The sequence below is a fragment of the Sceloporus occidentalis genome, unplaced genomic scaffold, assembly GCF_023333645.1.
Source record: "Sceloporus occidentalis isolate IW3139 unplaced genomic scaffold, rSceOcc1.0.p SCAF_14, whole genome shotgun sequence".
In the NCBI taxonomy this organism is placed as follows: domain Eukaryota; kingdom Metazoa; phylum Chordata; class Lepidosauria; order Squamata; family Phrynosomatidae; genus Sceloporus; species Sceloporus occidentalis.
In genome coordinates, this window is record NW_028316994.1 from 12,417,950 (window position 1) to 12,429,847 (window position 11,898).

The 11,898-nt window shown below is 40.0% G+C and overlaps 1 protein-coding gene across 1 annotated transcript; it reads right to left on the minus strand.

The window, feature by feature from the left end:
• Positions 1-687: 687 nt before the first annotated feature.
• LOC149304007 (vomeronasal type-2 receptor 26-like) lies at positions 688-9,120 on the minus strand. Its single transcript, XM_089480587.1, has 6 exons — positions 8,909-9,120; positions 5,847-6,138; positions 4,521-5,408; positions 4,128-4,355; positions 2,981-3,107; positions 688-1,610 (listed from the first exon to the last, which is right to left on the minus strand). The coding sequence occupies exons 1-6, from the start codon at positions 9,118-9,120 to the stop codon at positions 688-690; spliced, it is 2,670 nt and encodes an 889-aa protein (XP_089336713.1).
• Between the last annotated feature and the right edge of the window lie 2,778 nt (positions 9,121-11,898).

Genomic DNA, 11,898 nt, shown 5'->3' on the forward strand with positions numbered 1-11,898 from the left:
TTGAATTGTAGAGTATGCATATCAATTGTCCGCATTTATTATGTGCATTTGAGGCTAAGCATAAAACACTCCCTATGATTTAGCCCTATTTTGCACTTTCCCTCCACCCAACAGTGAGATACTGCAAGTCCATTGTCCCCAGATTGCGTTTCTTTTGGTGGAAAGAACATGAGATACCTGCAAATTTTTTTTATTTATTTATGTCTTTATATATGTCTGTTGCCTCCTCTTTGTTTCCCCTTTCCTTTCTCTCTCTCTTTGTGTGAGTGTGTATGTAGTGGTGGTGGTGATGATGATTCATTAATAAAAGGTAGGCAACATTTTGACCTCCATATGCTTTTGACACTGAGTTCCATTGCTTCTGATTATTCACCATGTTGACTGGGGCTGATAAAAGCTGAATTTCAATAACCTCTGGAAGATATCAGGGGTATATCTACACTGTAGGAATAATGCAGTTTGATACCACTTTAGGCACTGTAGCTCCATCCTATGGAATCTTTTGATTTGTAGTTTTGTGAGATGTATAGGGTATTCTCTCTCAGAGAACTCTGGTGCCACATAAGCATAGGATGGAGCCATGACAGTTATAAAGTTGTCAAACTGCATTAATTCAGCCAGCAGCCTCAGAGAGACCGACATTGAAATAATATTTACACAACACTTAAAATGCTTATAGGAAGAGTATCAAGTGGACTTGTAGCTCCTTGTTTTTTTTCTCCTCATTAGATACTCCTTGTGATTTAGCTCAGGCCTCAGCAATATGACATAGCATTTGGGGAAAAAGATACATCCTAGCAACCCAGCACTGGAGGCTAAAATGGAGAAGATCTCCACAGCCACCATGTATTTCCCCTTGGTGCTCAAGTAGGCTGGAACGAAGGACACCCAAACACTGCAGAAGACCAGCATGCTGAAGGTGATGAACTTGGCTTCATTGAAACTGTCAGGTAAGTTCCTAGACAGGAAGGCCACAGTGAAGCTGACTGCAGATAAACAGCCCATGAAACCCAAGACACAATAAAACATAGCAACATGCCCTTCATTGCATTCCAGTATGATCTCCTCTGTGAAAGAGTTCATGTCAGCATCTGGGAAAGGAGGTGAGAATCCTAGCCAAAATGCAGAAATGCCTGTTTGGATAAGGGAACAGGAAAGGACGATGAAAGTTGCCAGTCTTTTTCCTACCCATTTGCTCCTTCTAGATCCTGGGTTGGTGGCCAAAAATGCCAGAACCACCAGAACAGTTTTGGCCAATATGCAAGAAACAGCCACAGAAAAGATTATACCAAAGGACACTTGTCTCAGAAGGCAGGTCACTTCTCCCGGTTGGCCAAGGAACAATAATGAACAGAGGAAACAGAGGAGGAGGGAGATGAGGAGTGTGTAGCTGAGACTTCGGTTGTTGGCTTTGACAATGGGAGTGTCTTTGTGCTTCATAAAAGTTCCTAGAACCAATGCAGTGATAAAAGAAAACAAGAAAGCACACAAAGTGATACTGATCCCCAAAGAATCTTCATAAGACAGAAAGCTTACTCCCTTAGGGATACATCCGTTTTGATTCTGGTTTGGGTACTGATCTTCTGAACATTCAGTACAAACATCCATATCTGTGAAATTAAGAGTTAAATTTGTCTCAGTGCCACTTCTTGTTATTCTTGCTCAATAGGAGGCCATGACGTGGTCTCCTAGTTGTTACTACTAGCAGTACAGTCAGAGAAAGTAGGAGTTTTACCTTATACATGGGATGGGGACAAGGGATATTTTCCCTTATAAGTGTGCCAAACTGATGGTTGATAGATTGACACCCACCTTACTCACATCAGAAGCTGATACTGGCATCACATTCTACTGTGATGAAATGAGGAGACTACTTTCTTCAGCTTAAGGCTTGACTTCCAATATGGAAGATCTCAGAGATAATAGTCCAACAGTTAGTAGTGTTAAAGGTATGAATTGGGGTGGGGGTGTGATTTAACTCATGTCATTTGACAATATCCCCACTAGGCAACCAAAGCCCAGTTCAAATCTATGCATGCCTACTCAGAAGTAATGTTCATGGCAAGTTCCTTGGACTACAAACTAAAGTTTCATTCCATTAAAAAGATCTTCTAAAACTTTAAATGGTCTGTTGTCTCCAGTCACTACTCAGTGACAACAGATAAATTATTGGGAGTACATTGATTTGTTGGATTGAATGGTCCTTGTGATCTCTTCAAACTCTTTTAAGTCTCAGAGTTTGTGAAGTATTGGGGGGGGGGGGTGGCAAAAAGGCGAAGAAGGAGTGAAGAAATCTCCTTTTGTTAGTCCAGCTGCCAAAAGATTTCAAATCAGATTTTAAAAAATACTTATGCTAAAAGCTTTCTGTATGGAAAGTAATTTCCATACCCAGAAATCAGTAAAGGTGATAACATAAATAACCTGGCAATGATAAACTAATTAATTTAATAGATGCAAGGTTTTGTAACGTGTAGTGTTACCCCCAAAACAATAGCCCTGAAACTGTATCAGTAAAGCCTCCAAATTGACATGACTAATCTAGTCTGGAGCTAGCATCTGACATCATCTCAAAATTCTTCTCAGTCTCTTAGAACTTCCTCTAATTTTTAATGGGTTTAAAAAGGCTATGGAGATTATTGCACTTATTAAAAACCTGACTGCTCCCCAACGGAATACAGTCAGGTTATGGGTTGCTACCACATATTATCAGACTTAATTCGCTGCTTATTCTGCCAGGTGATTACAACCTGGTGGCATCCCAGGTCCCAGGCATGTTTTTTGAGATCATTTTTCAAAGACGGCAAGTTCACCTTTTGGAAAAGTGGGACCAGGGAGGCAGCTAGTTGCAATCGCCCAGCAGAATCGATGATGAATTAAGTCTGGTAATACCCAGTAGCACCCTGCAACCTGACTGTATTACATTGGGGAGCAGACGAGTTTTTAGTAAGTGCAATAATCTCCTATATAGTGCATCACTTACCATTCAGATCTGAAAACTTCCCTTCTTGACATGGAATACAATCATAGCAGCAAAAGGGCTCACCCTCCTTCTTGATTTTCTGATAACCAGGTTGACAGTAGTCATTACACAGAGAAATGGGAGGCACCTAGTCATAAAGAGAATATGCCTTACATTAGATGCTTTTAGGATTTTTGCATGCAGGAGCAGCTATGCTGACAATTAAATAAAATCCAGAATTCAAAACGCATATTTGTGTATTTTGCTAACTAGAAGATACAAAAAACATTATGCTGAGCAAGTGGAGATTTGTCTTTCTTCAACTGATGTATGAATAAAAAAAGGTGGTTACTGGTACAGAATAATACATTTATGTAGAGTGTGCTTGGTGTGGCATCTTGTAAGAATTTTACTTAGTGGAGGGGCTATAATATTTCCAATATATTGCCTTATTTTATTATCTCATGCTTCCTCAAATAAAGAATTCACTCACTCAGCATGCTGTTTCAAAAGTCACTAGCATCAAGATAGTAATGGAAGATTATGTAAACAATATCTTCCTTTGCTCACCTTCAAATCTGTTCCATGAAAATCTGAGTGCATCTACACTGCAAAAGTAATGCAGTTTGATATTACTTTGTGTTGTAGCTCCATCCTATGGAATCATGGAATTTTCAGTTTTACAAGGTCTTTGCCAAAGTGTGCTAGTACCCCAGAAAACCACAAATCCCAGGCAAATTCTGTAGGATGGAGCCATGGCAATTATTTCTATAGTGTAGATGCACCCTCTTAATGGATTTTCTTTTAATCTGCCTAGTTTTGGTAGTTTTATTTTAAACAAATGTGTACATTGATGGACATTTTAATGGATGCATGACTCCATTGACTAAAACATGTTTGCACACATTTTAAAAGAGCCTTTGCATGTACTCAAATTCATATTTCTTTATCACACAGATGGTATTGCAAGCCTAGAGCTCTACAAATTTATGACCCCAAATTGTTCAATCTGGACAAGTGTTCCATCTGGACAGTGTGAAACTTGGTAAACACATTGTTAAAAATCAGGATATATAAGAGAACACATTTTGTGCACTTTAAACTAATGTTCACCCAGTCCAGTATACGATCCATAGCTTATAGAAAAAAAGTGTGCTTGTTTTCCTACCTGCATCAGAGCTCCATGCCAATGAATCCTCTCTTCATCAAGGGTGAGCTCTTTCCCACAAGGAGCCTTATGATCCAGCTTTCCAACTGTGACTCTAAGGTAGGAATTATTTTGGAAAGTGACCAGGTTTGTAATATCAAATCCAGCTGCTAATTCTCCATGTTCATTGAATACCACTTCATCTCCAGCACTGTTGTTAAATGAAATCCTCTGAAGCCATGAGTGGAGCTTGGTAGAAAGAGAAAAAGAATCATTATAATCTATATGAGGCATATAAACCTTTTGAATATTCCCACTAAGATGTTTCAAATACTTTTGGGAAATGGCATATGCATGCCTTAGCCACTGCACACCACATCGGCATATATGTCACTAAGATCACTAAGACCTTACCTGCCAGGGTTCCACTTTTAGAGGTGTCCACCTGTCTTCACCTCTCATCACTCTGTGGCTTGATTTAGATGAGTGCATGTTATGCAAGGCATGTGCCACAGCATAGACAGCATTGTAGACACTGTAGCTGTGGCCAGTCATGCTCATTTCAAAAAATGTCTCAGGAAGAGTCTCTAGCATTTCATCTCCAATACATGTGTCAACAGTATGTGTAGGCTCAATAGAGTTGGAAACCAGACAATCGAATGCTTGTTCCCAAAAATCACTGATAAAGCCATCTCCATTAGCTGCAGATGGTTCAACTGTCTGAAGAAATTCTTGGAAGCCTTGAACCTCTTTTGTGTGAACTATAAAGGAAATAGCCCCGTGGAACATTTGTATATTATAACTATTTTGCAATGTGTTAAATGTGAAATCAGTTTGAGCAGTTGTAATCCACACCTTCCCAGAAGATTTCTTCTTGTTGTTCCAAGGATCTACAAGATGATTAATCACTTCTCTCACAAACATAACAGTTGCTAGTGTTCTTATGGTCACACTTTCCCCATAGATAACAACAGCATTGGCTTTGCTCTCCATGAAAAGGGGAATATAATTGAGAATGTCGTTGATCATTTCATTTATTCCAAGGTACAATCGAGGATTTTTTGGATAACTTTCAGTGAAAGCAGAACAGATTTGATTCTGAGAAAGCATAGGTTCCAAAGCCACCAAGAAATGTTCTCCACTGTCATTTTCAATAACAATGAGACCTACCCATTTCCATCTGAAATGCAAAAGGAGCTGGACAATTCCCTGGTACTGAAGGGCTTCATTGGGAACCATGCGATAAAAAGGAGGGAAATGGTATTCATCTCTCAATGATGGTTCAAAAGAACCATAGGAAATCTAGAGGGGGAAAAATTGCAAACATTTGAGAGCAGAAATACAAGGAGTTTCTGAACACCTTTTCATACATTGGTTGGAGTAATCAGAAACCATTTTGTTTATCCTGCCACTGCACCATTCCAAATGCCTGAAATAGCATTAGCATTGCAAAGTTGATTCAGCTGTGGTCCTAAAGTCAAGAGACTTCTTGTGCATTTGGTATTATTCTCTAGACCACCATACAGAGTGGCATCTGATGGAAAATCCATCTAACACTTTTCTGCAGCTCTGCAGACCCCATTTTTCCTTTCTTTGTTCTCTCACATTTCTGCCTTTCAGACTACTGAAAAATCCCCATGAACTTGCTAACAAGGAGGGAAAGGTGTGTGTGTGTGTATATATATATGAGAGAGAGAGAGGTTAGAAGAGATCCTCATGGTTCCCATCCATAGGTTCTACCTGAGGTATCTTGTAAAGGCCCAACACTTCTGCCATATGTGAGGAGGTATCAGAATCAAGTCCTCCAATAGCAGCCACAAGATTTTTCTGGCTGCCACATTTGTAGCTGGGAAGAAACTGTTTTGATTTGTAGAGTAAATCCAGAATAGCACGATAAGTCATCTTTGCATTGGAGTAGCTGTCATAGATGTGGAATCCAAGGGTGATATTGGGCAAGATCTTTGGATTCTCATTGATTTCCTTAATGGCAAACACCAAGGCTAAGATGTGCTGGTAGAACTTTGTTGTCACTCTGAAAAAACAAGCAGGTGACTGTATGTTGAGGAACATCTCATACACAGGAGATCATTATATTTATGCTAATAGTTCATTCTCACACTAATGGATACAGTTGCCTGAACCAAATGAGAAAGCACTTGTCCCATTCTCCTACTACAACAGAATTCAGAATGCCAAAAGTGCAGTAGCCAAAGGACAAGCGGTGTCTCATAGCAAAAACTCAGGGATCAGGATCTGTAAATCAACGCAGACCCCAAGTAGGAGTAGTAAGATATCAGAGTCAAGAAACAGTCCAGGGTCATAAGTCACAGGATCGTACCTCACATTAGACACAGGCTGAGAGAAAACCAAGATTTTCCCCCAAGCAAACCAAACACAGAAAGGCCCTGGACTTGTAAAGCCAGTCAACTCAGCCCCACCCAACTTGCAGAACATATTTCAAAAGGGCATTTCCCAGCTGTGTGGGCACAGCCTCTCACTTCACCTGTGGAGGAAGGACTGGATTTGTACCCAACACCAAAGTCTTCACCTTTCCCAAGGACTTGGAGCTTTCTCTTCTACCTCCTCCTCCTCCTCTGGAGACCTCAGGTGGCTGTCAAACTGAGCTGGGGGAGGGAACGGCCTCACTAGGCTTGTTTCATCTTATGAATGAAGGGAGAAGCATGACAGCACCATCCAGGAGAATTGTCTGCCTCAGGGTGTCTCCTGATGGATCCTTCTTATAAATCTGTACATGTAGTGTAGGTTGACAAAGCAGTAAGCAGCTTACAATTTGGCCTGAATCATACTGTTCATGAAACGAGGCCAGGATTGCTTGCACTTTGTTGATCCTGAAATCAATGAGACTTATGAAAGTCATGATTGAAATCCTGTTGATATCAGTAGGAACAATGTGCACTTGAGTCATGGAACACACAAACCCATATCCAGGCAATGACTTCAAGTGTCTCCCTAGTTTCCATGCAAAGATATAGAGCTGCTTTACTATTTGTACTAATTATGATGAAGATCGAAAGAGATGGGTTATTTTAATATTCAGTTTTATTATCATGATATGGTGAGGACTATCCTATATTTGACTGCTATTATGCAGCTTAAAATCAGGGACTCAAGTAGAATAGCCTGATAATCTATTGCTGGTGAATTTTACATTTAGAAGGTGTGGTATATACCTAAGAAGAGACTTGCTGGATCAGACCAAAGGCCTATCAAGTATAGCATCTTTTTCCAAGTATTGTGATAAACAGAAGCCTCCAGTATTCCACAAGGAGGATATGAGGGCATTACTCCACTTCCAACATTGTTCCCCAGTAAATGTTGTTCATAATGCCTCTGATAGTGGAAACAAGGAACAGCCACATTGATTGGTAGCCACTGATAGTCTTATCCTCCAGAAACCTGTCTAATCCACATTTAATTCACACAAAGGGAGCCCTGTGGCACAGTAGTTAAATGGCAGTACTGCAGCCACAATGTTCGATCCCACAGGGCTCCAGGTTGACTCACCCTTCCATCCTTTCATAGGATGGTAAAATGAGTACCCAGCTTGTTGGGGGCAATGGCTTATTATTATTATTATTATTATTATTATTATTATTATTATTATTATTTGTCTTTCCCCAGAACTGGAACTCAGAGTGACTTCACAATATTAAAAAAACAATACAATTGAAAACATAGAAAAGAGGTACATTAAAAAAGAATTAAATTATTACAGTGTTAAAATAGATAGCTGTTAAAAGAATAAAAGATACAACTGTATAAAAGTGCTTACATGTTGTAAACTGCTTAGAGAGTGTGTAGTTCACTATGAAGTGGTATAGAAATGTAAATGCTATCGCTATTGCTATTTAAAGTCTTTCACCACATCTCACCACAGCTGGTTCCAGCCCCCCCCTCCCCATGGATACCAATATATCCGTGGATGTTCAAGTCCCATTAAATACAATGATAGAATAAAACTGTGTCCCTTATATAAAACAAAACAATCAAGGTTTGCTTTTCTGGATAAATAAACTTTGAATATCTTCCACCATTGAATATTTGGTATTATGAGAAGAACAAAAACTTCTCTCACAATTTTCCCTATGGGATTCATAATTAATTTTAATTATAAATTACAATCGAGTACACCTTTGTCGGCTGCTTTTTTCCTTATAAAGGAGTTAATCCCCTCAAACTGCAAACTACCATATCAGCCAGTGACCAGAACTATATGAAGTATTCCAATAATATTCATAACATACATTTTTGTCAAAGCACAATGGTATTAACAATTTCATTTGAACTCAGTTCTTTATGTTTCTTGGCAATGAATTAACCTTTTCATAAGAAATACACATTGAATTGAAATATTCATTGAACTATCCATTAAAACCACAAGATGTCTACCTTGGTCAGTCACCACCAGCTGAAACTTTCTCAGTTAGAGAAGGGTGCTGAGGGTACTGTTGATGGCCAAGAAGACAATCAAATGGATCATTGAACAGAACTCTCCCTGAAAGCCAACATTAATAAATTGAGCATGCTATACTTTGGACATATTATGAGAAGAAATGAATAATTAGGAAAGACAATGATGCTAAGGAGGCAGTAGAAAGAGGGAAAGACCACATGCCAAATAGTTAGATTCGATCAGAGAGGCATGAGTCTGAGCCTGCAAGACCTGAGAAGAATAGTGGGGGATTGTGGGGTGGTTGGCTTGGAGATGTCTCATCCACAGGGTCACTATGGGTGGAGTTTGACTGGAAGGCAGTTAACAACAACAATAATGAATACCTTACATTGGAGTAATAATCCAGTCTTGAGAAGGATGTTTCTTAAAGGAAATCCCCAATAACATAAAATTGATGTGAGACATAATTCCACCGATAAGAATTTCACCTGGCTGGTACCACTCCTGTGGGATAAGAAGGGGATCGTTTCCAGAGCATTTTGCAGAATGTCCTTTGCACACAGTGCAAGAGAGAAGAAGAAGCAGGAGCAGCAGCAACATGATCACAGAACTCCACTTTCCTTCAATGTAAAGTGTCCTCTTGAGATCTAGCTTCTCCTTTCTAGTCAGCACCAGTCTGGCTGAAACTGGCTGGCTTGTATGGCAGCTGACTGGCACTGAAAATCTGAAAGGGACAAGTATTCAGTTTGTTTTTAGCATCAAAATGATCAGAATAATGTGCGTCAGGTGACAGTCTCATGGCAATGATGCCCACTATGATCTGTTCCTAGGTGACCCAAAGGGGAAAGTGTGAGAGTTCAAACTGACAGAGCCCTGCCATCTTTAACCCACAATCTTAGTCTGATGCAACACTCTTGGGTTTTATATAATCAAATAACCATGATTATTGTTGTGATGGTTCTCCCTCTGGAGCCACCCTGGCACTTTGGGCCTGTAAACTGATGATAGCAATTTTCATAATTACAAGGGAGGAATAATCTCTTCCGGGATGTTTTGGGGTAGTGAAGCAGACATGAATAACTTGTAGTACCACAAGGGATAGATAAATCTGTTGGCTGAACTTTCTTCTAACACCCCCTACTCCTTTGAACCACCATCCAGAACAGGAAGAAATTTGTGGGTTTTTTTTGTAAATTCCTCAAAGAAACAAATCTCCAACCTCCTGAAATAAAATTATCACTCATTTATACCAGCCAAATTTGACAGCTACAGCTGTTCTCAGCTTGGAGCACTGACAAGCATTTAAGAGTTATGCACTCAAAGCCTGAATGGATGAATCTGTTGTTTGTGGTTTCTATAACTGGCAAACTCATTGGAAAATTCTTCTCAGAAATCAGATGCAACGAAATCTTCATGCACTCCTAGCACATGTAAGGCATCACATTGCCTAATGTGTGTTGTTAATCGGAGAAAGCAGTTTAATGGCAGCTATTCACAAGAGGATCTACTGTCTTTCTGATCTTTTGATCATTAGTATGCATCTTTTGTTGTTGTTGTTTTGTTATTGTTAATTCCTGTCATCTGTTTCAACTTGTGTTGACTCTATGAGGCTTGCAAACTTAGGGTTTGGGTTTCTTTGACTGAGGGGCTAAACAGACTGGCATAAAACGCCGGCATCGGGGTGGAGTTGGGGGGTGGCAACCACATGCTGCATGCCCTAACTCCACCCTGATGCCAGCGTCACACTGCCCACCGAACCACACAGTGGGTGGCATCACACCCTTTCTTTGGCGGAGCATTTAGACGCACTGTGCCTAAGAAACCCAGAAAAGCTGCTGCTGGCACAGCAAGAGCAGCTTTTTGCCATTCTAAAAAGGAACACCATTTTTGCTGTTTCTTTTTAGGGTGGCAAACTGCTGGATCGGGCCTGCGATGTGTGGTTGGTGTAGCCCCGATCTGGCACAGAAAGGGGTGGCAGGACACAGTTTATCAGGGTAGGGTGTTCACATGATACAGTATGTCCAAAGTATGATAGCTTCATTTTAGTCATTTTGGCTTCTATCATAGAACCATAGAATCCTAGAGTTGGAAAAGACCACAAGGACCATCTAGTCCAACCCCCCTGCCGTGCAGGAACTCACAATCAAAGCACCTCACACATTCAAAAGCTACAATTGATCACCAGATATGACTATATAATAGAAATTAGACCAACACAAGAACCAGCATTCGACATTATCAGACAAGAGAAATTGGAAGTATAATCCAATGGCAATCCAAATGCAATCATGGGGTTTAACATTATTGCGTGATAGACTACCACTACGCAAATTCAGACAATGGCATGCTATTTTTGGGCAATGGGAAGCCAGTTCGAACGCAATTCGCATTCATGTAAATTTGCTGAACTAGTGAATTCACGTATATATTCTGGCCCCACTTTATTTTCATTCGAAATTAAGAGAAATTCCTCCATTATCAAAAGCTTGTTAGGACTTCATCACATCAGGCTCCCCAGGCCCCACAAACACATTGAAGAGGACTAGAATCATGCCCCATTGCACCCTGTGACTGGACATTTATTGAAACTGCTTTGGTTTAAACATATCACACATGCATGAACAGTGGAAAAGCAGAGTGATTGAAATGTATTGATGGTTTTTGCCCATCAGTGAGGAGGAGCACTCCAGTAACAAATGGATTGCAGACAAGCTACTGGACAGACACAGTGTTGTGTGAGAAGGTACAGCCACAGATGGTACTATCCTACTCTAATTCCACTTATCGATCCTTGTGTGATAAAGTTCTTAGTATCAATAAATTTAATTAAAACAAACAAGGATGCTGCATCCTAGGAAAATAGAAACTGTGTGGAATTTTGTTAGGGGTTTACACTTGCACAAACAGCACACAGGACTATGGCATCTTCAGATAATCCAGCCATAGATGCTGGCAAAAAACATCAGGAATAAACTCTTCTAGACCATGGCCACATAGCCTGAAAAACCCACAAAAAACTATGGATGCTTTTTGGCAGAAAAGACATATCAAAGAAAACATCCGAATTATCTGAAATACACTCAAATACTTTGAAAAACACAATGAAAAGGAATTGGCATTAATCTTTATAGACTTTGAGAAGGCATTCGATAATGTTAGCTGGAAGGTATTATTTACAATGTTAGAACATATGGAAGCAGGGTCTCAGTTTCAAGAATGGATCCAAGAAATCTATAACCAACAGAGGGCAAGGCTGTTAATAAACAACAGCAAATCTGATGAGTTTGAAATAAGAAGAGGAACATGGCAAGGCTGCCCTCTGTCGCCACTCCTCTTCATATTTGTTCTGGAAGCATGGAACCAATATATTCAAGGAGA